A 27567-nucleotide genomic window follows, 5' to 3' on the forward strand; every position below is an offset into this window, starting at 1 on the left:
CAAAGGCCAGGCTCTGTCCTCAGGGAACCTGGAATGCCACTCAGGCCAAACTTGGTATGGGTAGTGGGGGCTCATGGGGGATGGTGGTCACAGAGTTCCCACTGCCTCCTATGGAAGATGCAACAAGGAAGGAGTTAACTCAGTTCTGGGCTCTGCCCTCTTGTGTGGCCTGGTTTGCCCTCTTCTTCCTTTCCTAGGCCCCCTTGTCTCCCCTGGCTCTCACATACTCTTTCCAGCTGCCTCCCAAGCCAGCCCTACAGTCTGATGAACATTCTAGAGTATGTGGACACAGATGGACGCTCTGGCCACAGGTGAGAAGGACCATTCCTTTGTTACCTGGCTCCCCCGTCTCTGTCTGTTCCTGTGTCTACCTTCTGTTCCCTGTCTCGACATTAACCCTAGCCTCTGGTGTTCTGGTGCTCTGCCTTCAGCAGGCTGATTTCACGGAGCGCTCAACCTGGCTTGTCCTTGCTTCCATGTCTTGCCCCGGGGTCCTTCTTCTACTCTCTCCAGCTTCCCTTCTCCCTGTCTTTCATGATTTACATCTAAAGGTAGCCTGGGTTCTTCCCTTTATGGTATCGTTTCCAGCGCTTCCAGATTCTCTGTTCCAGGCTCCTTCTCACCTTCTCTCTCCCCCCCAGACTCCCCCCACCTCCCGCCCATTCTGAGCATCATCCTTATCTTGAGGCTCTACCACCAGTCCTCGACCCTCTGTGTGCACAGCCTGGCCACCTTTGAAGCACCTTTATCTCTTGCTCTTTTAGGCTCTGGCTCTTAGGTTCCCTGGACTTCTCCACACATCTCCTTCATCCAGTGTGATCCTCCCTACGGGTCTCTTCGCTGCAGCTCAGGTCTGATCTAGGAAGAAGAGTGGGCTTAATTGGAAGACGGGATGAGGGTATAAAGAGGAGACTTGGGGGACCTGGGCTCTTCTTTCTTTGGCCTCCTTATGCCCAGAATCTCTCCCTTTTCTGTTTCCTCTGCTCAAGCTGTGTGTTGGTTTCCCATCTCTTCTGACTGCATCTGATTGACTGGCCTTTCCTTCTTCCTTCCTTATTTTGTTCTCTGTTCTCCCTCCCCTGCTGTTTTTGCTATTGGTAACCAACTCTTCATCCTCAGCACAGGGCCCATGCTCTGGTTGCCTAGCTCAGTGGTCAGAACACAGAGGGCTGTTGAACAGGAGTCTGGCCACACATGAGTGTGTCTGTAGGTGGGGTTGAGGGGAGACTCAAAGAGATGTCTTCCAATCCCATTGTCTTTCAGACCTACATTCCTAAAGCTACCCCGAGCAGCCCAGCTGTGGCAGAGTATCTCGGGAACTAGCTTGGCTTAGCTGGAGCGGACTCACTCACTCTTTTTTCTACCCCCAGGCCCGCCAGTGATTTAGTTCCTGATCCTTCCAAAATCTGGTCCCCCTGTTGTCTGCTTTCTCTTGAGATGGCTTGCCACACCTAGGGCCAAACTCTATCTTCCAGCAGCTGCAGAGGTCAAAAGCCTTGCAAATGGAAGTCACAGAGGGGACGTGAAGGAAGAAATGAATACTGCAGACCAGGGGGTGTGTCCTGGGAGGATGGGGAGGAAGAAAGATAGGCTAAGGTTACTGTCCTCCTGGCTAAGTGGAAGGGGCAAGGGACACTGTGGATAGCTGTGTTTGGAATGTCACTTGACTACATCTCTCATCCCGTGTCCTCTCAGAGACCTGCCTGGGATGGGATCTAAGGGGACATTACTACATCTGCTGAGGGGGTCATACCTTTGCCGACTGAAAAGTCACTGGTCAGTTCCTACACCCCAGGACTTCTGTGGCCCAGCTCTGCATATTATCAGCGTAGGATACTAACTAGCAGTGGCACCTAGGTGCTTGCTTGGTGGATGAGCTTCAGAGTTCAGGTGAGTTCAGAGGCTTCTCTAAATCCTGTTTCAACCTGACAGGCACTGGGCCTGGGGAAGTCACAAAGGAGGTATCACTTCTTGCTATGTTTGGCTGGAGGAGGATCTATGAGCCAGTGCTGTACAGGGAAGGCTCCGAACTTCACAGGGCCCTAGGGATCGGCTTTTGCCACTTCCCCACCTTCTTCTTCCAAGCCCCACCTCCCCACCCTAGAGCCCAGGGACCAAGGTCAGAGAAGAAGAGTCTAGAGGCAGGATTTTGGCTTTAAGGAAAATTGCTTTATTCTGCTTCCACCTAAAGGGCTGTTGCAAAGGCTCCAGGTCTGAGGGCTTCACGGGCACCCTTGGAGCTGGGTAGCACAAGAGCTACTCCTCATTCAGGCCCTTTTGAAATAAAAACAAAGTCCAAATTAGCTCTGGGGAGGCCAGCATTGTGAGAACAAGGCATGGAAACTGAAATTGAGACTAGGGCACCTGGTGGGTGGAGACTCTTGTGTGACCTTGCAGGATCCCCTCTGTTGGCAGGGATATGCTTTCAGGGGTCGGTGTGGAAGGAGAACGTTCTGGAGATAAGGGCGCTTAACTAGGAGGGAGGGAAGCTGCCTCTGTGAGATCAGTGGAGACCTTGGGATAGCCTTTACATGCTTGAGATTCAAGGATAGGAGCCGGAATGAAGTGGGAAATAGACACGGTAGCTGGGGGGATCTGGATCTAAGGGGTGTGTATAAATCGGGGCCATATAGGGTTTTTGACTCCTCTTGACCTGGGGTTCCCAGAATCACTGCAAATGAGGTCACAGAGAGCCTAAGATGTTACTGGGAACTCAGTCACCTTAGCCTTTGGGGCTTTGGGGCTCAGCTAGGGACTAAATGAAACAACGTTGTCTGAGGGGACAGAGGAGCTGTGCCTCCTGTGGGAGGTGACAAGTGAGGTCCAGGGGAGAAACCCACCTTGGCACCAATGTCCCGGCTCTTGGCCCGCAGCTTGTTGACCTGGGACTCGGCGATGTCCGCCCTCTCCTCCGCCTCATCCAGCTCGTGCTGCACCTTGCGGAACTTGGACAGGTTGGTGTTGGCCTGCTCCTCCTATGAGCGGGTAAAGGGGTGGGGGGTAAGAAGGGTCTCTTAGGCTTACGGTCTAGGGAGGTTGGCACCCTGTATCCCTTCCTCCTGGCTTCAACCCCAGCAGGGTCACTCACCGCCTCCTCAGCCTGGCGCTTGTAGGCCTTCACCTTCAGCTGCAGCTTGTCCACCAGGTCCTGCAGCCGCAGTAGGTTCTTCCTGTCTTCCTCTGTCTGGAGGTCAGAGGAGGGCAGAAGGTGAGGGTACATGAACCCAGGGGGCACTGCCCCCACCCTGGCCTCTCTTGCCTTCTTCATTCCAAGTGATACATTCTGAACCAATGCATGCTCTCTGGTCCTCACAGAATATTTGAATTTGTTTATAATTTCTTACTCAAGAAGCATCCTTTTTTTTTTTTTTTGCCAAGGCTAGTAGTCTCAAACACATGACCCTCCTGCCTCAACTTCTTATGTATTGAGATCATAGACATACACCACTAAGCTCACTTGGAATGTGAATATTTTAAATATTGAGGGAGAACCCAATAAGCTAATGAGATGCCTGAAAGAATACAGTGACTTATGTTCACCATCCTAGGGAGCAGGATCCTGAAGGCCCTAGAACACCACAGAGCATAAACCCACTGGCCCTGGGCCCAGCATGTACTGAGAGTGACTCTGGGGTTGTAAGCATGATGGAATTTTCTGGGCTGCAGTGGACTGACACGAACTTGATCTAAGCTAAGGGCAAACTGTGCTTAGAGGGTGTAGCATGCTAGACAGAAAGACAAACAAACTCCTAATGGAACGCTGTGGAAAGCTGGGTTTATGCTGCCCTGGGTACCTGAAACGTTTTGAGACTTATTTGAATGGCTTTGGTGTCTTTGGTAGCAGGCCTGGCTATAAGTTTTCTGCAGGAGGGTGTTGCTGCTTGTGGCTGTGCCTGTCTAGAGCATATCTCTGGTGGATGGGGGTATATAGAGGGAGCATGTCAAGGTGGAACACACAGGTTATGAAGCTCAATCATGGTCCTCTGGGCCAGGGGACAAGAGTCCATGACTGGGCAGAGTGGAAGGACCTCCAGAGGCTGCACACCAACTCTGGCTAGGGAAAGGTAGCAAGCTCTCTCTGTCCCCCTTGGTTGCTTGTCACTGTGGCTCGAGACCATTGTGTCAGGGCCATGATCACAGCCCTGCCCAACCTGGTAGGTGAGCTCCTTGATGCGCCGCTCACTCTTCCTCATGCCCTTCACTGACTCTGCATTGCGCTTTTGCTCAGCCTCCAGCTCATTCTCCAGCTCCCGGACCCGGGCCTCCAGCTTCTGCAGCTGCTTCTTGCCGCCCTTGAGGGCGATCTGCTCTGCCTCGTCCAGACGGTGCTGCAAGTCCTTGATGGTCTGCTCCATGTTCTTCTTCATGCGCTCCAGGTGGGCGCTGGTGTCCTGCTCCTTCTTCAGCTCCTCAGCCATCATGGCGGCCTGTGCGCAGGAGAGGAGAGCATGTGGTCTGCTCAGGTCCTCATGGGCTCACTGCCCAAACTAGGGAGATGCTGCTCTGGAGTGGGTAGGTAGGGGAGGGGACTCACATCTGTGATAGCCTTCTTGGCCTTCTCCTCTGCGTTCCTACACTCCTGCACTGCCTCCTCTACTTCTGTCTGGAGCTGGGATAGGTCTGCATCCATCTTCTTCTTCTGGTTGATGAGGCTGGTGTTCTGAGAAAAGAGTGGCAGAGCAGAAAAATCCCTGTGCATCTCTGAGAGGCTCCTTCCCCTGTCTGTCATCTGCTGAGCTCAGGAATGTACAGGGTACCCCCTCACCTGCGAGTGCAGCAGCTGCACCCGCTCGCTGGTCTCAATCAGCTCCTGCTCTGCCAGCTTCCGAGACCGCTCCGTCTGCTCCACCACAGCCCGAAGCTCCTCCAGCTCCGCCTGCAGCAGGTTGTTGCGCCGTTCCACGATGGCGATGTTCTCTTTCAGGTCGTCATTGGCACGGACAGCATCATCCAGCTGGATTTGAGTGTCCTGAGGATCAGAAAAATGAGTGTAAGCTAGTTAGCCAGCTGGGGTGCCTTCATGAAGCTGTCCCCCAGGATTGGGCGTGGGTGGAAAGTCCATTGTGGTTGCTTTGGGTTGGCCTGTCAGTTATCTCTACAACGATGGTATGACAAGAGAGAGGAAGTGTCTCTAATTAGTGTCTACCATCTAATTAGCATTTATAGAAGCCAGCCCTTCCCTAGGTGAGGTAACCTCTTGTTTCCAGAAGTCTCTGAGTACCTTCAGCAGACTCTGGAGGCTCTTCACTTGTTTCTGGGCCTCAGCAGCCATACGGTTGGCATGGCTGAGCTGGATCTCCATCTCGTTGAGGTCGCCCTCCATCTTCTTCTTCACCCGCAGGGCCTCATTGCGGCTGCGTGTCTCCGCATCCAGGGAGGTCTGCAGGGAGTCCACCATCCGCAGGTGGTTGCGCTTGGCCTGCTCCATCTCCTCATCCTTCTCTGCCAGCTTCCTTTCAATCTCTGCCTTGATCTGGTTGAACTCTAGCTGGGCGCGGAGGATCTTGCCCTCCTCGTGCTCCAGGGAGGCCTGGAAAGGATATAGATTTTGCAGGCATATAGTCAGAGACCAGGGTGGAAGCAAGGGTGTGTCTAAAAACCATGGCACAGAGAGCATTTGGGGATGGTATACATGACTCAGTAGGAGATGCAGTGGAAGGAAATGAGAAAGAGTGTGCACAAGAGAAATGAAAGCAAGCTGAAGAGAAGGGGATGCAGACTCCCAGGGGGGCGGAGGGAGTCAGCTTTGAAGACAAAGAGGAAAATGAAAAGTGTTGCCAAGGAAACAGAGGCAATGAAGCAGAGAGTAAAGGAACAAAAAAAAAAAAACCACCACACACAGGCAGGCAGAGGTGGAAAGTGGAATGAGCTGAAATAGGAGTCTTTCTAAGGTACAGTAAATAAAATGTTTGTGTGAAGGAACTTGAGTGACCTTGAACTCATCTGACATTGACAACTGTTTGCTGGGTGCCTGCTATGTCCAGCACCATCTTAGACCCTGGCAATGGACCATTGTGGAGGAAGTCAGGCAAAGGACAGATGGGAGCAGGGACCAAAGTCTAGATCCCAGTCCCTACCTGGCCCTGCTCCCTCCTTCGTGCCCACCTCAGCCTCCTCCAGGGCCGACTGCAGCTCCAGCTTCTCGGCCTCCAGTTGCTTTCGGATCTTCTCCAGCTCATGGATGCTCTTCCCCGTGGAGCCCAGCTGCTCAGTCAGGTCTGAGATCTCCTCTGTGGGGGCACACAGTGACTCAGTCAGGAATTTCTGGGGTCTCAATAGAGTAGGGGTGTGCTTCTTTCCCTGGACTGCTATTGGAGATGGGGACATGGCCCTTCCCTTTCCCTGCAGCCCTTTCCTGTCCCCCAGCTCGCCCACCCTGGAGGTTCTTGTTCTCCCGCTTGAAGGTCTCTAGGTGCTCCAGAGACTCCTCATAGGCGTTCTTGAGCTTGAAGAGCTCTGTGCTCAGGGAGCGCGCCTCCTTCTGGGAAGACTCCAGCTCTGACTGCGACTCCTCATACTTCTGCTTCCACTCAGCCAGGATCTGCAGGGAAGGAGCGCCCTGTGACCAGAACTGCCCAGGCCCCCCTCCCCCGACCCAGCCCTCCTCCCCCACCTCCAAGGAGCATGCTGCAGCCTTGAGCTGGCACTGACCCCACCAGCAGCATGCACAGTGTCTGTAGCCCCACCGTGAGCCTACCTTGTCAAAGTTCCTCTGCTTCTTGTCCAGGGCTGCGGCGGCGGCATTGGAGCGCTCCACGTCCACCATCAGGTCCTCGATCTCATTCTGCAGCCTGTGCTTGGTCTTCTCCAGAGAGGAACACTTGGCATTGACAGCCTCCACTGCCTCCTCTGCATCCTGCAGCCTCTGAGCCAGCTTCTTCCTGCAGTAGGGGAAGGAGGGAGGGTGGCCGGGAAGAGAGGGATGGGGAGAATGGAGGAGGTAGGTTTGGACAAGAGGAGAACATGTGACTTTCAAAAGACTATCCTTGACTATCTAGAAGCAATCAGAGAAGGCTGGGGATGGGCTTCAGAGGCTGGGCACTTGGCAGACAAATCTTAGTAGCTGAGCATGAAGGCATAGCACCACTGAGCACCATGAGCCTGATCCTTCTTGGCTGCAGCAGCCCCATTCCCTACAGCACCGTACCCCAGGTGGGAGCACTCAGCCCTCAGACAAACCTTTTGTTCGTCTTATATTCGGATGAGAAACATAACGCGAGCAAAAAGCTTCCCTGAGAGGAGCAGGAGGTGGGGGTGCCTAAGAGTCCCCTCTGTGTGGACTACTGAGCATCAGACTGGGCTGCAGAGGAGCCTCAACCAGGGCTGGCTACCCAGGACTCACTTGGCTTCCTCCAGCTCCTCTGTCCTCTGTATGGCATCCGTCTCATACTTGGTCCTCCACTGGGCCACCTCTGAATTGGCCTTGGACAGGACTCGCTGTAGCTCAGCCTTGGCCTCTGTCTCCTCCTCATACTGTTCCCTCAGCAGGTCACAATCATGCCGTGCTGACTGCAGTGCGTGGGCCAGCGCGTTCTTGGCCTGGGAAGAGGTGAGCATCAAGGAAGTGGGTCAGCTTTTTCCTCCACCATCCTTTTACCCCAGTCTCAACACATCCCTTGGCCCCATCTACCTCCAACTCTCCAGCGAACCCGGTGTGGTTTGCTGAGCAAGAATGACCCTAAATAATAAAACAGTGCTGCACTGTTTACAAAGTTCTGTGTCCACTGCCTGATGCTCCTTGCAGAAGAGCTGATCACCCAGTGCATTTACAGGTGCAAACAGGCATCAGGAAGTTTTCCTTGAGATTACCACACTATAAGAGGTAGGTTAGTACTAAGCTTTGGGGTTTTGTGGGGAAGAGTTGGGATGTTTGTACATATGTAGGGAGGTCTGAAGTCAACCATGGGTTTTTCACATGACACCATATACCATATTTTTCTGAGACAAAGTCTGTCACCAAGACCTCAGAACTTGGCTGGGCTGACTGTCAGTCAGTCCCAGAGATCTTCCTGTGTAGTGATAATTTTAGAATTTTGGCTTTTTTTTTTAAAAAAAATACACAGAAGTATTATAAGAATGTGTGTTTGTTTTAATCCCAGGAGTGGGATATGGGGCTGCTTCAGATTGTCCACAGAGGCTGACTATGATTTGCCTCGTGCTCTAGCAGTGGTGTGATCTTGTCAGCTGCAGATAGTTTCTGCTATTGTGTGACATTTGGAATTCTAAGGACTTTTCAGAGGGTATATGAATGCTAGGACTCAGAGAGGTAGGGTTGGATTTTGGGGGTTGTTGGTTGCTGTTGGTTGCTATTGGTTGCTGTTGGTCACTGTTGCTCATGGTTTGTTAAGTAGTCATGTGCAAAGAAGAAAGTAGAAGAGGAGGAGTAGGTAGGAGTAGAAGCAGAAGAAGAAAAGGAGGAGGAGGAAGAAGGGGAGGAGAGAGAGAGAGAGAAAGAGGAGGAAGAAGGGAAAGAGGGAGAGAAAGAGGAGGAGGAGTGAGAAGAAGGAGAAGGAGATGAAGAAGAGGAAGGAGGAGGAGGAGGAAGAGGAGGAGGAGAAGGAGGAGAAGAAGAAAGGAAGAGGCGGGGCGTGGTGGCACATGCCTTTGATCCCAGCACTTTGGAGGCAGAGGCAGGCGGATTTCTGAGTTCGAGGCCAGCCTGCTCTACAGTGAGTTCCAGCACAGCCAGGGCTATACAGAGAAACCCTGTCTCGAAAAACCAAAAAAAAAAAAAAAAAAAAAAAAAAAAAAAAAAAAAAGAAAGGAGGAGGAGGAGGAAGAGGAGGGAACAGAAGAGGAGGAAGAAGGGGAGGAGAGAGAGAAAGAGGAGGAGGGAAAAGAAGGAGAAGAGGAAGAGGAAGAGGAGGAGGAAGAAGAGGAAGAGGAAGAAGAAGATGGAGAAGGAGGAGGAGGAGGAGGAGGAGGAGGAGGAGGAGGAGAAGAAGAAGAAGAAGAAGAAGAAGAAGAAGAAGAAGAAGAAGAAGAAGAAGAAGAAGAAGAAGAAGAAGAAGAAGAAGAAGAAGAAGAAACAACTAGGTATATTGGTGGTGAAGATCAAACTTTCCTCAAGCAACTCAAACTCAACGCCCCTAATCAGAAGGAGGTAGTGTAACAATAGCATCATCCCTAATGAGAAGAGATAGTCTAACAATAGTATCGTCCGGTTTCCAACTTCTGACTTTATTCAGGGATCTCTTTCCTTTCTTCTCTATCCTTTTTTCTCTCTTATCTAGTGTTAGGGAGTTGAAAGGGTGGAAGAAAAAGAATCCACAAAGTAGAACAGGCAAGCTACATGGCTGTCTCTGCCATCTCCACGCGAAGATTACAAGTGCTGGTGACTGAACTCAGGACCAAACACCTTCATGCTCCTGCACCAAGCCTTTTACTGACTGAGCTCTCTCCCCAGCCAGAGCCCTGTGAGGCTTAAGAACGCATGGCCTTATCTCTTTCCCATGAACTCAGTACTGTGCTAGGGATAGGCTCCGGCTTTCTTCTTCCAGGCTTCAGATTGCTCTCATCATCCTAGGACCCCTCTGTGTAGTCCCTGCACCCAATATCTGCACCCAAGAAGGCCAAATCCCATCTCCTCAGATCAGAGGCTCTGAGCCTGCCTAATTCTGTGGCCTTTAATATAGTCCCTCACGTTGTAGGAACCCTCAACCATAAAATTGTCATGGCTACTTCACACTATAATTTACTACTGTTCTAGATGTGAATGTAAATGTCTGGCATGCATGATATCTACTATTTGACCCCAAAGAGGTCGCAACCCAGAGGTTGAAAATCACTATCTTAGATAATTTCCTCTCTGCCTCTTTACCCTCCTACTCCCCACCCCTGCACAGCAGTAGGAGGGCAAAGGGCCTCTCTCAGCCTGGGGAACAGATTTTAAAAGATACTTAGTAAAGGCTGTGTTATTACTTCTTTTTTACAGTTTGTAGTAAGTTGTGGACCAGACAAGCCTCACTCTTAGAGAAGAAAGAGACCCATATTCTGGCCAATTGGTGCACTCTATGCTTTGTCCAGACACAGAGTCTAGGCCTTACCTTGACCTCCTCCTCCAGTTGCCTCTTGAGGTCCTCCAGCTGCTGTGTATATGTGAGCTTGCCTCGGGTTAGCTGAGAGATCAGAGCCTCCTTCTCGTCCAGCTGCCGGGACAGCTCCCCTGGGGAGGCACCAAGGTACCTTCTGTCCCTCTCTACCCTCAACCCTGCCCCTAACTCTTAGGCTCCCTTCTCTGGAGAGGCTGTGGGCATATGAGGAGCATGTACACCCAAGGCTAGGATGGCTCAGGAGGTTGGGACCCATGGAGCTCCAGCCCTGGGCTCACCATTCTCTGTCTGCAGCTTGGCCCGCTGGCTGGTGAGGTCATTGACAGAACGCTGCGTCTCCTCGGCCTTGCTCCGGTGCTCATTCATCTGGTCTTCCAAGGTCCGGCACATCTTCTCCAGGTTAGCCTGAGAGAGGAAGGAGTTACAGAGTAGGTGCAGGAAGGAACTAAAGTGGAGTAAGGATTGCAATGAAAGAGAAAACCATGGAAGGGAGGGGGCAGGGAGGGGAACCAGATGAGCTGTCAAGGAAGAAAGAGGATCGACATCAGAGGGGATTAGAGGAGGGAGCTGCTGAGAGGGCCCACCTTGGCCTTGATGATCTGCTCCATGTTGGAGGTGACGTCATCCAGCTCCAGCTTGAACTCGCTTTTCTCTTTCTCCAGCTTCTGCTTCACCCGCTGGAGGTTGTCGATCTGCTCGCCCAGCTCCGCCACGCTGTCGGCATGCTTCTTGCGCAGGGCCGCCGCCGTGGCCTCGTGCTGCAGCGTGGCCTCCTCCAGGTCCCGCCGCATCTTCTGGAACTCGGCCTCGCGCTTCTTGTTCATCTCTATCTGCACGGATGTGGCCCCGCCTGCCTCCTCCAGCCTTTCACTGATCTCCTCCAGCTCCCGGGACAGGTCAGAGCGCAGCTTCTCCACCTTGGCCCGGGCTGTGCGCTCGGCCTCCAGCTCCTCCTCCAGCTCCTCGATGCGTGCCTAGCCAGGGACACAGAGGGTCAGACCTGCTTCCTGCACCCCTCCATTGAGGCCGGCCCTGGAGCTCTAAAAGATCCCTGGTCTATGAGAACAGCACGTAAGTTTGATGTGTTACTAGAAAGGTGGACATAGATGGATTTGGGGGAAGGTGTCTTGCGCAGCCCAGTCAACTTTCCTTTAGGCTTGAGCAGTGCACATTCTCTTTATTGGAAGAAAGCAGATATCTTAGAGAAGGCCAAACAACAACAACAACAACAAACAAACAAACAAACAAACAACAACAACAATCTGTGTCTCATGGGTTTTTGCAAGCAATTTAGTGGGGGAAAGTAGCAAAAGTGTAGCTGAGAAAACCACACTTGTCTGATAAAATAGCTGAAGACCTAATTCAATGCCTGCTACAGAGGAAAGAGCCATAAGAGCTGAAGGGACCTAAAAGTCACCAGGTGACAGAGTAGGCATGGAGACTCAGAGGTCTGTAGTGGAGCTCTGTGATCTCGTGACTAGACAGACTGAGAAGAAACCAGGAGTTCTGCGGTCTAGACCTCCCCCGTCCCCTCCCAGGCTCTCTTCCTGTGTCTTCCTTGGATCATACAAGCCCCAGCTAGGGATTCCCATAGGAAGCCTTGTTCATTTTATCTCCTTTCACGGGCACACAGTTCCTTGTTGCAGGAGTAGCATACCCTGGAGGGGGTCGAGGGAAGCGGAGAGCCAGCCAGGGATGCCACGTTCAGCTGGAGCCTCTCCTCTAGCCTTACCTGAAGCTCCTTGAGCTTCTTCTGCAGCTGACTGCCCAGGGCTTGCTCATCCTCAATCCTGGCATTGAGTGCATTTAACTCAAAGTCCTTCCTGTAGGGGAGAAAGGGGGTGGGGTAGCAGGCCAGGTAGGCACCTGACTATCCACCAGAGATTGCAGACTATAAAACCAATAAAGTACAGGAAAAAAACAAAACAAAACAAAACAAAACAAAACAAAACAAAACAAAATAAAACAAAACAAAAAACTTCCAAGAGTGATTTAGGATGCCCAAAGGATAACACCTGCTGTCGGGTTCAGGTCCAGGAAGAATGTAATGGAAAGCCCTGCAGCAGGGTGGTGGGGTGGGGCTCTGTGGGGCTTTTCCTTCTTTTAAAAAAATTATTTATTTATTATTAAATATGTATGAGTGTACACTATCAATGTTCTCAGACACACCAGAAGAGGGCATCAGATCCCATTACAGATGGTTGTGAGCCACCATGTGGTTGCTGGGATTTGAACTCAGGACCTCTGGAAGAGCAGTCAGTGCTCTTAACCTCTGAGCCATCTCTCCAGCAAGCTTTCCCCTATTTATTTATTTATTTATTTATTTATTTATTTATTTATTTATTTATTTATTATTATTTTTGGTTTTTCGAGACAGGGTTTCTCTGTGTAACCCTGGCTGTCCTGGAACTCACTTTGTAGACCAGGATGGGCTTGAACTCGGAAATCCGCCTGCCTCTGCCTCCCAAGTACTGGGATTAAAGGTGTGTGCCACCACCGCCCAGCAAGCTTTCCCCTCTTATCCCAAGTTTTCTCCTCTGTGAAGTAATGAGACTATTGCAAAGGCCTTTTTTTTCTTTCTCTTTGATGCTGGTGGTCTTTAACTTGTCACTGTTAGCTTAGGTGACTCAGTTGCCTCTCTCTTTTTTTTTTTTAAATTGGTGTATATTCACTGTACATAGTGCTAGGATCATAAGGATGGTTTCTCACACCAGACCATGCACCTTGATCATGCTCACTTCCCTCTCTACTCCTTAACCTTTCTGAGCCTTAGCTGTCTCTTTAGTAAAGTAGGATGACGGACACTATCTTTGTGGGGATTCTGAGGAGGGCAATTGGGAGTTGTGCTCTTCTAGAAGAAGCAAGATCAGTTCTCAACACTCATACCATGTAGCTCACAACTGCCTCATAGGCCAGTTCCAGGGGGTCTGGTGCTCTCTTCCAGCTTCTGTAAGCACACACACACACACACACACACACACACACACACACACACAATTAAAAATAAAATATAAAAAAAGAAGGTTGAAAAGCTGTTAGGACCATATTTCTTTCATTCATTCATTCATTCATTCATTCATTCATTCATTCAACAAACTCTGGGCCTAGAACAGTGTGAAGACTCCTATGCAAATACAAGTTGAAATACTATAAGAGCCTCAAATGTCAAAATACATTTTTGCAACTCACTATTCACCAAGTCTGTATGCACACCTTTGGGAAGGACTTGCAATAAAGACTGGAACTAGAATCTAGCTAGAAAAAATAAATGACCCAACCCCTTCATTCTTTGAACAGCAGAGCAATTCCTTTGAAATAATGTGTAATTCTTCCCCCACTTTGTGACTGAGTGCTCACAAAGGAAGCAAGCTTTTATTTTCACCTCTCCCAAGGGCCTAGCAGGGACAAGGTGCCTGAGAGATCCAAGTGAGACTCCTTGCTAGGGAGGACCATGACCTGATGTGTGGGTTAGGGAGCCTTTGCCCCTAGTCTGAGCACCCATTGCCTCTTAAGATGGCCCTTGCTTGGTGAGCTGAGCTGGGCTGGATAAAGGCCCTGGCGGAATGGAACACGGTACTTTTTGAGTCGCTCATCCAACTGCTGCTTGTCATTCTCCAGGTCCATGATGCTCTCCTGCGTCAGCTTCAGGTCTCCCTCCAGCTTCCGCTTGGCTCGCTCTAGGTCCATGCGCACCTTCTTCTCCTGCTCCAGGGATCCCTCCAGCTGGCAGAGAGAAGGACCAGCCATGAACCACAAGGTAGGACATCGTGACCTGAGTTTTGTTCATCTATATTTTGGAAATCCTTAGAGAATCCAGGACTTTGGACACGTCCCTAGAAAGGACCAATGTTCCCAGGGAACCACGAGAATGTCTAGACTGAAAGGTTTGCTCAATAGATTATTTTGTGAATGAATGAATGTGGGAGAAGGTTCCAAAGCCATAATCATTCATTCAGCATCCTGTAAGTACCTACGGGTTCCAGGCTCTGTGCAGGGTACTGGAGACACAAAACTGAGTAAACTCAAGTGCCCATCTGAGGGGAGCTCTTAGTCCTGCGACTGAGACAGATACTGAGTTACTAGGGCAGAATGGCACGGGAGTCAATGGACAGATACACATTTGAGGGAACAATGGTCATTTGGGACCCAACTCTGCAAAGATCCTCCTCAAAGAGTCTAACAATTTACCAAAGAGGTCTACAGTGTTCTTGTGAGATGATCCTCTGAACCCTGTGGTCAAAGAGCTATGTGGGTTTACATTTTTAACTTTAATAAAAAGCCAGCTCAGGCCGGGCATTGTGGCGCATGCCTTAAATCCCCAGCACTCAGGAAGCAGAGGCAGGAGGATCTTCTGTGAGTTTGAGGCCAGCATCGTGTACAGAATGAGTTCCAGGAAAACCAGGGCTACACAGAGAAACTCTGTCTTGAAAACACAAAACCAAACCAAACCAAACCAAAAAAGCTACCCCTGTTCTTGGTCAGTGAGATACATTTTTTTGAAGTCAATAATCCGCATGCTTTCTACCTCCTAGTTTTATTCTGGGAAGATGTCAATAGACTAAATAACACCCCCACCCAACACAGCTGTTCGCACATACCCCTCAACACCAAAAGACACGCTACATCTAAGCCCATTATGCCCAGTCTGCTTACATCATCCACCTGCTGCTCCAGCTTGACCTTGGCCTTGGTCAGAGTATTGACCTTGTCTTCCTCAGCCTGCAGGTCATCCAGAGCCTGCTGGTGGGCCTCTTGCAGAGCTTTCTTCTCCTTTGTCAGCTTGACAATGATCTCATCCAAACCAGCCATCTCCTCTGTCAGGTTTTTCACCTGCCAAACACAAATCCCACATTCCCTTTAAGTCAAAGGACACCATCCTGGGGACACCTAGAGGAACCTCCATGCTCCCATGAGGAACATGCTGTGGTTTGGAACCCGAGGGAACCAGCCTCACCTTGTTCTCTGTTGCATGCTTTTCCTTCTCCACCTTGGCCAGCGTCAGCTCCAGGTCATCGATATCCCGCTTGAGCTCTGAGCACTCATCTTCCAGCTTGCGCTTCTTGGCAGTGAGCTCGGCATTCATCTCCTCCTCGTCCTCCAGCCTCTCGGTCATCTCCTTCACCTTGGCCTCCAGCTGGATCTTGTTCTTGATCAGCTGGTCACAGCGCTCCTCTGCATCCGCCAAGTTGTCTTGTTCCTGGGGGTAGGGGGGGGCAAGGAACAGAAAGGGAGAGAGAGGATGGGCCCTTGTCCTCACAGGTGGAGGGGAGAGGTGCAGTAGCCAGATAGGAGAGGGACCCTGGCTTCTTCTCATCTGAGAAGAGCCTCAGGAGGCTAAGGAGGCAGGTTTAGGATGGTCTGGCTTGGGAGCACTGGGGAGAGGAATAGAGGAGGGAACTCAAAGTCTTCACATGGCCTTCCTTGCTTTAAGGAACTGCATTTGCTGATGTTAAACCCTGCGAATTTTAACCTATGAGACAGGCAGGTGGCTCCTGTCTAAAATGAAGAAATTTAAGCTCTAAGATGATTTATAGTTTCCCCTACGATCTCTCTCTCTCTCTCTCTCTTTCTCTCTCTCTCTCTCTCTCTCTCTCTCTGTGTGTGTGTGTGTGTGTGTGTGCATGTATATTTTTGAGACAGGATCCCTTACAGCCCAGGCTGGCCTTGCACTCACTCTATAGCCAGTGCTAACCTTGAACTCCTGATTCTCCTGCCTCCACCTCCCAAGTGCTGGAATAACAGAGATGCACTACCATATATGCCTGAGCCTGCGTATTTAAAAGAAGTTTCTTTTTTTATCTTTTCTCCTTCTGAGGAGGTCTTCGAAAGTGAGGTACCAGAATCCTCAGCCTGTGAGTGACAAGATCTTACACTCCTAGGTAAAGAGAGGTGTGGGATTGTGGGGAACGTGATAGAAGCACGGGGGGGGGGGGGGAAGCTCACAATGGCCATGTGACCTCACCGCCTGCACTTGGAGCTGCAGGTCATTCTTCTCCTGCAGCAGGGACACCATCTTCTCCTCCAGCTCCTTGCGGCGAGCCTCAGACTTCTCTAGTGCATCTTTGACTCGCCCAAACTCCTCCTTCATGGTGGCCATCTCCTTCTCCGTCTCCGCGCTCTTCAGCAGCGGCTTGATCTTGAAGTAGAGCTTCATCCACGGCCAATTCTTGACCCCCATGAAGGCCCTAATGTTCCACTGGATAATCAGCAGGGAGTCTCTGCAGGCAGGATGAGGAGAGTGATATGGTGCTTTCCATCTGAGGCCCTTATTCCTAGATAAGTCCACCTTCCCTTCATTGACCTCGCCTTTCCCAAGGTCTTCAAAAGCTAAGGACCAGCTTGTGTTCATAAGATTCCCTCCTAATGATTTCTTCCTGCTGGGCTCCCTGAAGTCTTTCTCTTGACTCTCTCACTGAATTAGCCTGAACCTCGGGAGGGCTAGGGATCTCCTTTAAAGACTCTCACCTGCGCTCCAGCAGCTTCTTGAACTCCATTCTGGAGAGCACACCTCGGGACTGGGCCTGGATTCTGGTGATGATGCGGCTCAGCCTCTCATCACGCATCTCCTCCAGCAGCCCCAGCAGGCCCGCCTTGAAGAACACCTGCAGAGAAGGCATGTGTGTTAGGCACAACTAGGATGGGGCATGAGGGCAGACGTGGTGGGCATCTGGGGATAACTTAGGGAAGGATTGGAAGGAGGATGCTGTTGGTGGCTGGAGATGGGATGGGAAAGTGGTTCTGGGAGCAGAGAGCTAGCTCGTGGTTCATAGATAGTTTTTAAGATGAGATAAAGTAAGAGGGTGGGAGGGAAAGATGAAGAACCAAAGGAAAAGAAGATATCTTTAACTAATTCATCTCTTTCTTTTCCTCACCTTGGTGTGACCAAACTTGTATTGGTTGTGGTCAATGTCCAGGGAGCCCAGCAGTTTCTCAGCCCCTTTCCTGCTATCAATGAATTGCCCCTCAGGGATGGCTGCTGGGTTCAGGATGCGATACCTTGGGAGGGAAGTTCTCAGAGTCATTTGCATTCTGTGGGGTCTGCTCTGCCTATAGAATTTCAGGGCCACCATAGACCCCCCCCCACTCCCACAAAGGGAGCTCATGCCTGGATCCCTGAGCCCTGGGGCACCACTTACCTCTGCCGGAAGTCCCCATAGAGAATGCGGTTGGGGAAGCCCTTCCTGCAGATGCGGATACCCTCCAGCACGCCATTGCATCGCAGCTGGTGCATGACCAGGGGGTTGTCCATCACCCCTGGGGCAGCAGAGAGGAGAGTTATGATTGGGAGAGTGTTGGACTAACACCAATTCTCTGGGTTCTCATCCCAGCCCTGGCATATACTATCTGCTTACTTCAGCCAGGCAGTCAGCCAATACCAATTCTCCATTTGTTTCATTTCCCCCTTAGCCACATTTCTAACAGCAATCAAAATATTCCCTCATCTATTATTTTGTATAATTTATACTTATTATCATGGGTGGTTTCAGGACAGATGTATCTCTCATTCTGTGTGAATGGGCTAAGAGATTGAATGTCGTGCAGGTCACTGAGCTCATTGAAATCTGAGCCAGGCTCTGAACCCGGGCTCCTGATATTTTGTTTCTAACCTTTAAGAACAAATAGACATTCCTTAGATGTCTCATTAAGGGCTGAAAGTCACTCATGAGGTGATTCCCATAGAAGTGCCTTACATATTACTCTGAGGTGCATAACCCAACATAGGGTAATGCAGGAGGAGTGGTCCGGGAGAAGAATGTGACTTGGAAACTAAGAATGTGACTTGGAAACCACCATGACTTGGAGATTACTCAAGGTCCCGTCTCTGAGACAATGCATGTTCAGAGTGGGAGAGCGCAAGTCCGTGGGCTTACCTGGAGACTTTGTCTCATTGGGGATGATGCAGCGTACAAAGTGAGGGTGCGTGGAGCGCAAGTTTGTCATAAGTTTGTTCAGATTTTCCTGTGGCAGAAAAAGAGGATGAAATAAAGAGCAAGGAAGGAGGAGTTGTAGGAAGACAAGAGGAGGAAAAGAAAGGAGAGAGTAAGGGAAATGAGGAGACAGAAGGATGCTGGAGAAGACACAGGTGAAGGGAGAGGTTGGTGAAGGTGAGAAGTGAAGAGGGGTGAGGCAGACGCAAGATTAGAGGCCAGGAGATGAAGAAAGACAGGAGCATGGGAAGGGCCAAGGTGAACCCAGAAGAACTGGTATTGGGAGGAGCTGGGGCAGAGGCACCAAAATGAATGGGGAGCCATGGTAGGCTGAGGCTGGGCACACACTCACTCTGTGCAGAGCAGACACGGTCTGAAAGGATGAGCCTTTCTTTGCCTTGCCTTTGCCTTTGTCCGCCGCTGTGGGAAAGGAAGCCAAAAAAAAAAAAGGATAATGAGTGGATTCATAAAGAGGCAAGGAGTAGGGGATGGCCTATAGCCTCTCCTCACATTTTGTGTTTCCTGGCCACCAGACGAGGGTTTTCAATATGGCGGCTTCAGTGTCTCCGCCCAGGTCTATCTCACTGAGTCTATTCTGTACATCTCGGGGTATACCATGAAAGGGAAGTGGTGAAATTTCGCAGTCAATGTGCCTCAGAACTGTGGCGTAAACCTTAGAGCTCGAATGCCCCGGGGGTACTTACGGGCATCAGCTCCAGCATAGTTGGCAAATAGATTGCTGAGCAGCTTGAGGGAAGACTTCTGGTACAAACCCACCACCGTCTCATTGAGTGGGTCCTTGTTCTTCTGTAGCCAGCCCAGGATATTGTAGTCCACAGTGCCAGCATAGTGGACCAAAGAGAAGTGGGCTTCCTGCTTCCCCTTGACATTTCGAGGCTTCTGGAAGTTGTTGGACTTGCCCAGGTGGTTGTCGTACAGCTTGGCCTTGAAGGTCATGTCTGTGGCCTTGGGGAACATGCACTCCTCCTCAAGGATGGACATGATGCCCATGGGCTAAGAGTGTAGGGGGAGAATCATTGAGTAAGCTTCACTTGGTCGAGATATTCTTCGGTATGTCAGAATTTACCCAGACATGCCCTTAGGTTATGAAGAGACCACTGCCTAATGTTTGACACTTGTCAAGCTTTCCACAAGTGGGGATTTCTGTTGATGTCAGAGGGACTTTTTTTTTTCTTTCTCAAATCTGAGTTTGTGGCTGCTTCTGATGTCTCTATCAAACTCTACCACCCAGATCCCTGTGCTGCTGAGTTTAAAAATAGGTACACTAGCCAGGTGGTGATGGCACACACCTTTAATCCCAGCACTCAGGAGGCAGAGGCAGGTGCATCTCTGAGTTCAAAGCCATCCTGGACTAGATAGCCAGTTACAGGACAGCCAGGGCTACACAGAGGAACCTTGTCTTGAAAACAAAAACAAAAACAAAAACAAAAACAAAACAAAACAAAAAACAAAAACCACTCTTATAGCCCCCTCCCCATACCATTGTCCCATTTCCTGATCCTTGGATGTGTGCAACCCAGAGCCAGTGGTGGGGAAGCCCAGCTTCTAGATGCTCATCTTTCATGTGTCCAGTCTTAAGCTCCTGGGAACAGAGCTATCAGCACTGTCATGGATATTCTAAACAACACAGAACTCTGGAAAAGAGTCCCATTTCTGATACTTAGACTGAACTCCTCAGAAGGGAGATGAGCCATCACTTTATCTGGAATTCTGAAGTGTTCATGTAAGGTGCAGGGGGGAGGCTCAGATGATGGAGGCAGAGCTCACCTTCTCGATGAGGTCAATGCAGGCCTGCAAGTCCATGCCGAAGTCTATGAAGGTCCACTCAATGCCCTCCTTCTTGTACTCCTCCTGCTCCAGCACGAACATGTGGTGGTTGAAGAACTGCTGCAGCTTCTCATTGGTGAAGTTGATGCACAGCTGCTCAAAGCTGTTGAACTGCAGGGGTGAGGCAGCCAGTCAGGCAGGCTGACTGAGGGTCTGAGTGGCCAGCAGGGTGGGTCAGCCTAGGACTGTGCCACACACCTGCCCGAACCTGGCACAGGCATGGCTGGTTCCCTCCCAGGTCATGGCAGGGAAGGGAGGGCTTCTCCTGAGGGCAGGGACAGTGATTGGCTCTAATGGGTCCCCACTGCTATCCTGGGCCTGGCCTATGGCTGGCCCTCCACACGTGACCTATGGTCTGAGTGGGTAGATGAGGAACACGTGGTGTCCCAGGCCAGGGCTCCCAGACTCACATCGAAGATCTCAAAGCCGGCAATGTCCAGGACACCTATGAAGTACTGGCGCGGCTGCTTGGTCTCCAGGGTTGCATTGATGCGTGTCACCATCCAGTTGAACATCTTCTCGTACACTGACTTGGCCAGTGCCCCGATGGCGTATGACACCTGCAGGGTAGGGGAGAAATCTGGATGATATGCGCTCCTGGGAAGGAGGAGTTTGAAAGCTCATATTCCACTATGCAGTGATCTCTCGGCCATTCACTTATCATCCAAAGACAACCCACCTGCTGGACATTCTGCCCCTTGGTGACGTACTCGTTGCCCACTTTGACTCTAGGATGGCACAGCCCCTTAAGCAGGTCGGCTGAGTTCAGCCCCATGAGGTAGGCTGATTTGTCAGCCTCTGGAAGGAAAGGGCAGGTGAGGAAGTTAGTATGTGGATACTCGTTCTGCAGACATGGCCCTCGGTGACTCCACGGCTTTCTTGCTTCTCACCTTCAGTGCCGTCTGGTTCCGCCTGCTCCTCCCGCTGCTTCTGCTTGAACTTCATGTTTCCAAAGTGCATGATGGCGCCTGTCAGCTTGTAAATGGAGTTCTTCTCTTCTGGAGTGAAGCCCAGCACGTCAAAGGCGCTCTGGAAGCAGCCCCCATATCAGTGAAGCCCAGAAAAGGAAGTGTGACCAGTTAATGAGACCCGCATACACTGGAGAGAGAACCTGAATTTGTTTTCCTATCCCCTGTAAAGTATGAGATTCCCACAAGCAGAGAGAGACTCCAAAACACAGACAGACATTAAAGATCAGGGCCTTATCACCATCCACTGTGAATGCTCATAGCTGTTCTCTGTAGCTGCTGTGGGCTACCCGCCTATGTTCCTATATCTTTCCCTGCCTAGGTTTTGGTACCCGTGTGTATCTCTCCTCTACCCAACAGCTCACTTCAGCCCCCAGGGTCTGCAGGGCTCTCCTTCCTGTATCCCTAGTAGTGTGGTTTTGTTTCTTTCCTGTCTCTGTCCATGGTTCTCAGCACACTGTGATTTGACAACACCAAATATTGGCTTCATAGCACGTGTCTTAGCATACCCTGTTCACGGGGTAGATCTCCAGGAGGGTTGTACCACTTTAAAAATCAGATAGCCAGTATCTTGGCTCTGTTCCTAAGCTGGTACCATGTGCCACGACCAAGTGTCTGCCCGTAGCTGAGAACTCGCATACTTACATCCGTGGCCATGAGCTCTTCAGAGTCATCAATGGAGGCCACAGTCGTCTCTCCTTGGGAGATGAACGCATAATCGTAGGGGTTGTTGGTGATCAGCAGCATGTCTACAAGTGGAAGGAATGTGGTTCGGGTGTGCCACAGCCCCTGGCTATCCTGGGGGCTGCTGGCTATAGCAAACAGGCCAAGAGAGAGGCTCAGATAGGGCTTGATTTGACCCCCAAGATTGAACCTAGCAGTATCATAGGGCCCAAGGCATACTGCCTGAACCCAGTCTTAAGCAGAGAGGACCAGGTTGCCATGGAAATAGCTGGTCTCAGTCTGACTCACCTAGAAGCTCAGGCTTTTTATTAGACAGGATTTGGTAGAAAATGTGATAATCTCTTTCTGCTTTCAGCTGGAAAATAACCCTGGATTTTTCCAGAAGGTCTGTGAACAGGCAGATAGGAGAGGAATGAGGTTAGATACAAAGAAGTCAAGGGGAAGGGACGGGGACCATTACAAGCAAAGGACAGAGGGAGAGACCAGTGTATGGATACAGAGGTCACACATGAAGGTGGAAACAGAGACCCAGAAGGGAAGAAAGCATCTTAGAGAGAAACCCCAAAGAGACATGCACTGAGAGCAGACAGGAGAAGCCAGAGAAAGCCTCAGGCAGAAGTAGAGACAGAAAGAAAAACTGCATACTGCAGGAAGAGGTTGGGATCGGGCTGTAGAGCCAGGATGGACTCAGCCTAAATAAGCCCCAGCAAATTCATGGAACTTACAGGTCTCTATGTCTGCAGATGCCAACTTTCCTGTTGCCCCAAAATGGATTCGGATGAATTTCCCCTGAAGAGATGGATGGGAGAGAGAAGCAATGAGCCTGGGAAAGGCTCACATTTGAGGCCATCCTTCGAAAGCCAGCACAAGTCCCAAGTTCAAGGTGGAGTATCACTCACAAATCGAGAGGAGTTGTCATTCCGAACTGTCTTGGCATTGCCAAAGGCCTCCAGAGCAGGGTTGGCTTGGATGATTTGATCTTCCAGGGTACCCTGGAAGAGGTCAAGAAGGATGGGATATGAAGGCTGCCTACTCTTTTTCTGTAATGCAAGCCTTTACATGACAGCGGGCCTACCTTGCCTGGGGTCTGGTCCTTCTTGCTGCGGTCCCCAATGGCGGCAATAACAGCAAAATATTGGATGACCCTCTTAGTGTTGACAGTCTTCCCAGCTCCGGATTCTCCGCTGTTGTGACAAGCAAAGGCTTAATAGGCAGTAAAGACACTGGTTAAGACCAACGAGCCTCAAGCGAGGGAGAGCACCTAGTCTAGTAGAGAGAAGGTGCTCAGATCAGGAAGTTGTTAGGGACTGGGACATAGGATCAGGTTAACCAGCAGGAAGACGGTGCCACAGAGGACAAGGAGAGGAGAGGGCAGTTTGGGAAGAGTAAGTGGGGAGGAGAGAAAAGGTTTCTAAAGTGAAAGATAAGGAAAATGAAGAAAGGCGATACATGGGCTTTTCCAAATGAGCTTATACATGAATGAAGAGTCAGAGGGAAATGGGTGAGGAGGCAAAAGGAGAAAACAAGAGAAAGATGGAAAACAGAAAGGGAGAGAGGCACAAAGAAAAGAGTTGGAGCAAAGACCAGAGAAGAAAGAGATGGGCATGTGGGTGGAGAGAAAGAGGGCCATAGGTGCATGCAAAGGAGTCTGGGTACTCTCAGGGGATTCTGGGATCAGGGATTCTGGAGCTATACTCACGTGATGAGGATGGACTGATTCTCCCGATCTGGAAGAGAGAGGAGGAGAGGCAATGGGTTGAGGGATGCGAGTCCAGGTGAGAATTCAGGTTGAGGGGACCCAGGTCTGAGCACCAGGCTTACCTGTCAGCATGTACTGATAGGCGTTGTCAGAGATGGAGAAGATGTGAGGAGGGGCCTCGCTCCTCTTCTTGCCCCGGTAGGCAGCCACCACTTCCGCATTGTACACAGGCAGCCACTTGTAGGGGTTGACGGTGACGCAGAAGAGGCCCGAGTAGGTCTGAGGGTAAGGAAGAGCAAGTGAGGGGTGGTTGTCAGAATTAGAGAAAGACCCCAGGAGACAATGGGAACAAAGGGCGAAGCGCAGAATCAGTCTGGTTTTATAACGGAGCCAAAGGAGCAGGGGCTGGTGTAGAGTGCCATACTCCTTGGACACAGAGCAGGCAGGTAGGTGGCTTGGCTTCAGGAGACTGCTCTTGCCCAGGAAGCTCTGGGTTCTGGGTGATGGACCGGTGCTGCACTCACATAGATCATCCAGGAAGCGTAGCGCTCCTTGAGGTTGTACAGCACAGCCGGCTCATGCAGGAAGGTCAGCATGGCCATGTCCTCGATCTTGTCGAACTTGGGTGGGTTCTGCTGCATCACCTGGTCCTCCTTCACAGTCACCGTCTGGAACAGCCCACAGAGGCCCTCATGTCAACCTGTGTCTGCCCTGCTCTATCGGCATGAGGGCAGCACGGCAAGGTATGGAGTTGGGGGCAGGGGGGGGGTGTATAGCTGAGGAGAGACTGGAGTTAGATGTTGGGAGTAAGGAGACTTTTGGGAGAGTTTGGACCCCCACCCTACCCAAAGGACGGGAAGCTTGGGGGTCCTCAGGTGTGCACGCCTGTCCCCTCTCTGGGCACCCTAGGTATGGGGCTCTCTTGAGTGGCCTCCCCACACCAGTCCCGACACCTACCTTGCCATTCTCCGTCTCAGCAGTGACTTTGCCACCCTCTCGGGACACGATCTTGGCCTTGACAAACTCTTCTTTGTCATCGGGCACAAAAACATCTTTCTTGAGGTCAAAGGGCCTGGTCTGTGCCTCCAGCCTCTCCTTCTCAGACTTCCGCAGGAAGGGGGCTGCAGCCCCAAATGCAGCCATCTCTGCATCCGCCATGGCTGAGCCTGGGGTGAGGAGCAGCTGTTACCTATATGCCTTCCCGCACCTTGGGCTCTCCCGCTCAGTGGCAGCTCCCAAATCCAGTACTGTGCTCAGCACTCAGGAGTTTACCCTTCTCCAGGCTCACCCCTAAACCAGAGAGCAGCCTGGCAACTGTGCCAAGGCAAGGGGGCAGCTTTACTTTCGTTCACTTGGAGCACTCTTTGAGTGTGTCCTGACCGTATTTCGGGGAAAGAACTCTGTATCAATCTCTGACTGTCAATAGTCCCTGCCCCTCACTGGCCCTGAGTATGAAGCTTCTGGACACCAGGCCATTGTCTCTGAGCAGGCAGAAAGGAACCTGCCAGGCTTTGGGCTTGGGGCTTTGGGCTTTAACTATGTGCAGTTTTACCAGATCTCCCAACATTTGGACTCCAACTTTTCTCACCTTGGATTCTCAAACGTGTCTAGTGATAGAGAGGTAAGCCCAGGCCTGTAGAAGAGCTGGAGAAAGGGAAGAGACGGTGTCAGGACAGGCTGTGGCCCAGCCTGGCTTCTGGCACCTCCCTCCTCTCTGGCTCTGTTCTTCAGCACGTGGAAGAGTGATTAGCAGCGCTGGTCAGCCTTTCTGGTCACTGGCATCCTTCCTTTTCAAGCTCTATCTCCTTTCTCCCAAAGACTAACAACCTCCGAGCCCCAGTCCTCCGCCCTTAGGGGCTGTTCTACCCTTACCTGTACTCCTCTGCTGAGGCTTCCTTTCTCGGAGCCACCTACAACACAACAATAGTCACAATGCACTCTTGCTGTTCACTCTCGCGGCTGCCCCTTGGGTACGTGAGGAAGTGGAGGCTGAAGCCTTACTTTTCTCAGAGCACAGGACAAGTAGCAGAGTCCAGATTTCAGACTCGAGCCTCATGATTCCAACAGCCCTCTGACTACCCTCGCACACCCCAGCCTCCCCTGCACACGCCCTGATAAATACACATGCCTTCTGCTTGTGCCCACACTTGACGTGAATGTAAACTTCCTTCCATCCTCAGCACACATGCTCCCCACAGTGTTCATGTGCAAACAGCCCAGCACATAGGCAGGCTCCTGTGGCTGCGTGTTCTTCAGCATACGAAGACCAGAGCCCCCCACACCTGCATGTCTGTGAACTGCTATTTCAGAGACTACACGCAGGGTCATATCCTACATAGTAATAACCCCTCTATGTACAGTCAGACACTTCCCCAAACATAGGCAGGCTCTAGTGTTCACAGAACTGGCTTCCTTAAGAGTTATTCTCCATCATTCTGTCCCTCTTCTGCCAAAATGCTTGTAACCAGGCATGAGGTACCTTATGTGATAAAATATAAACTGATCCTTACATTTAAGATATGTGTGCTTGTACTTGCGCACGCACACATGCACGCACATGCTCACACACTGCTATTGCATTCTGGGCCATATGCACATATAGATATCCACCCCCCACCTTGGAACACTTGGGCTCCCACATTCCTACGGCACAAGCATGCGTATTTAGATCTGCACAGGAGTGTTCAATGATAACCTGGTACTACATGCCAGAAGCCCGCTGCTGTTCTAGAGGAATCACTTCCTGAACCTGGAGCCCCTTATCCCAGAGGGAAGCCTCCAGCTCCCACTCCTACCTGAGGGTAGCAAGTAAGGAAACAGCAGGAGAATGCTCAGAGCCAGACCTGGTCTCAGGGGCTGTATATATGGGGCAGCAGGGTGCCCCATCCCCCACCTGCACCCAGTCCCTAGCCAGATTTAGAAAGGGCTGTTGTCACTAAAAGCATTTCCCCCGACTCTCCCCCCCTTCCCTTGTCCAAACAGTACTCCCCCCTCCTCCCCCAGCTAGGAAACAATTGGAAGTGGTCGTCATTGTTGTGGCATGGCATGTTCAGGGTCTGAGTTCCAGGGGGTGGGGCAGCTTAAAGTGAAGCAAAAATATCTCTAACATTCCACGGCTCACTAGAGAGTAAGCTGACCACGACCACCACGACCTCAAGCAGGCAGGGCCCTGGCTGGCCTGCAAGAGGGTCCTGCTGACCCTGGCATTGCTGCCCCCTTAGAAGCCTTGCCCCCAGTGCTAGCCTGGCCCTATTTCCAGTATCCTCCCCACACTCCTGGCTTGAGTCCTGCATCTGTCTGAGGTGGGAAGGGGTTGGGTCACAGCAGCTGAGAGGGGCAGGGCAGAGTTGGGGGCATGGCTCTGGTATGGTGGTTGGATTGGAGCAGATAGAAGGTAGTAGGTTCCTGTTAGGACCAGAGAGTTTGGACACAGGAATTCTGGCTCACACACTGCTTTCCTTGGGCCAGCAGGCAATGTGTCCCTGGGATCATGGTGCTTCAGAGCCAGGCAGATCTTTAGTGATCCATTTAAGTGCTTTGCTTTAGGGGGTGGGGGTGGGGGTGGGAGATGCTTCCTCTAAGATTGCACAGCTTCAGCGAAGCAAAAGTGGGGAACCTCAGCAGATAGGAAGTTGATCCCAATCAGGGGAGGAGGGCTAGGGATGCTAAGAAGTATGCCAAAGCTGTTTGGGGAGGAGGACCAGTTGCTCATGGTCCTGCTTTAGAGCCCTTTCCTGTTCTAGCGCTGCCCTGCAGATTTTCGAGGCGCAAGGCCTGAGCCTCCCAGGGTTACCCAGGGCTGTAGATGATATGGCTACGGCTGCCTGGTCCACCTGGCCTCTGTCTAGCCGTGGGTGCAATCTTTGTTCTTCCTAGTGGAGAGAGGGACAGGACAGGAGAGACCTTGTCTTCCCCTGCAGGCCCCGGGAGCAACGCTGGCACCCAGCCTCGTTCTTGTTCTTCCAGCTATAGAAGCTTCACTGCTCGGTGTCTAGGCAACAGACTCAGGGTTTAGTTTGAAATCCCCTTTCTTCCCAAACACAGCTCTGAGCGCATGCGGATTAATCCAGTTGATTAGATGTCAGTTTGAAGGAGAGAGGCAGGCCTGGGGGATGGGCTGCCAGCAAAGCAGGTACATTGTGAAGGTGGGGTAGGCATGGCAGGGAAAGGAAAAATCCAGGAAGGGCTTCTGTGGGGTTTCTTGGTAACCAAAGCAGGGGTAAGGATGCTGAGCAGCTGTGTGCAGTGTGCAGGGGGAAGGCAGGGGGAAGGTGGGGGGAGGACCACAGACTGTAGGGGCTGCACCTCAATGCAGCTGCAGCTCCGCAGTCCTCAGAATGCAGTTGCAGTTGCTGAAGAACTGGTCTTGCGACCCTGCCAGGTATTAA

At 51.2% G+C, this 27567-nt stretch overlaps 1 protein-coding gene, 2 long non-coding RNA genes and 1 other non-coding gene across 13 annotated transcripts in view; 2 read left to right on the forward strand and 2 right to left on the reverse strand.

Moving 5' to 3' along the window:
- The first annotated feature begins 250 nt into the window (after positions 1-250).
- Positions 251-5813, forward strand: Mhrt (myosin heavy chain associated RNA transcript). Its single transcript, NR_033497.1, has 5 exons — positions 251-311; positions 2874-2954; positions 4229-4376; positions 4925-4990; positions 5342-5813. It is a non-coding gene; the product is annotated as a myosin heavy chain associated RNA transcript (long non-coding RNA).
- On the reverse strand, positions 2148-26090 carry Myh7 (myosin, heavy polypeptide 7, cardiac muscle, beta). 3 transcript variants are annotated; one of them, NM_001361607.1, is made up of 41 exons: positions 25797-26090; positions 25052-25089; positions 24768-24823; positions 24137-24345; positions 23704-23847; positions 23302-23458; positions 23180-23207; positions 22556-22664; positions 22380-22472; positions 22206-22269; positions 21769-21867; positions 21442-21545; positions 20719-20857; positions 20508-20626; positions 20239-20388; positions 19769-19939; positions 18685-18994; positions 18333-18400; positions 17924-18011; positions 17189-17306; positions 16925-17048; positions 16518-16654; positions 16015-16270; positions 15007-15249; positions 14706-14882; positions 13630-13775; positions 11785-11875; positions 10637-11026; positions 10331-10457; positions 10047-10165; positions 7343-7539; positions 6698-6881; positions 6376-6541; positions 6106-6230; positions 5222-5530; positions 4766-4969; positions 4535-4660; positions 4152-4427; positions 3089-3184; positions 2841-2975; positions 2148-2274 (listed from the first exon to the last, which is right to left on the reverse strand). In NM_001361607.1, the coding sequence occupies exons 4-41, from the start codon at positions 24335-24337 to the stop codon at positions 2257-2259; spliced, it is 5808 nt and encodes a 1935-aa protein (NP_001348536.1). In that variant the 5' UTR covers positions 24338-24345; positions 24768-24823; positions 25052-25089; positions 25797-26090; the 3' UTR covers positions 2148-2256. The 3 variants fall into 3 exon arrangements, with proteins under 3 accessions (NP_001348536.1, NP_542766.1, XP_017171330.1); NM_080728.3 differs by having other exon boundaries at positions 25975-26013; XM_017315841.2 differs by lacking the exon at positions 25797-26090 and having other exon boundaries at positions 25052-25116.
- Gm31251 overlaps positions 6728-27567 on the forward strand; it is a 29743-nt gene continuing 8903 nt past the window's right edge. The window contains exons 1-9 of one of the 8 annotated variants that reach the window (XR_003950998.1): positions 7483-7549; positions 7773-7822; positions 9935-9940; positions 10027-10181; positions 10347-10451; positions 10715-11123; positions 13671-13809; positions 20725-21897; positions 22224-27560. This is a non-coding gene — a long non-coding RNA (predicted gene, 31251). Of the gene's footprint in view, positions 7550-7772; positions 7823-9934; positions 10182-10346; positions 10452-10714; positions 11124-13670; positions 13810-20724; positions 27561-27567 lie in introns of all 8 variants that reach the window. The other 7 variants (XR_003950993.1, XR_003950994.1, XR_003950995.1 and 4 more) reach the window with 7 other exon arrangements.
- On the reverse strand, positions 7164-7240 carry Mir208b (microRNA 208b). The gene has a single exon (NR_030607.1). It is a non-coding gene; the product is annotated as a microRNA 208b (primary transcript).

This window comes from Mus musculus, chromosome 14, assembly GCF_000001635.26.
Source record: "Mus musculus strain C57BL/6J chromosome 14, GRCm38.p6 C57BL/6J".
NCBI classification, from domain to species: Eukaryota; Metazoa; Chordata; class Mammalia; order Rodentia; family Muridae; genus Mus; species Mus musculus.

What these genes read in the sequence shown, in the direction of transcription:
- Myh7 (NM_001361607.1), bottom strand. Translation starts at nt 24,337, where the DNA reads ATGGCGGATGCAGAGATGGCTGCATTTGGGGCTGCAGCCCCCTTCCTG. An exon ending in ATGACAACTCCTCTCGATTT is followed by an intron (nt 22,270 to 22,379) that starts GTGAGTGATACT and finishes CCATCTCTTCAG; the next exon opens with GGGAAATTCATCCGAATCCA. An exon ending in CCGTGTCTGCTCTGCACAGA is followed by an intron (nt 18,012 to 18,332) that starts GTGAGTGTGTGC and finishes TTTCTGCCACAG; the next exon opens with GAAAATCTGAACAAACTTAT.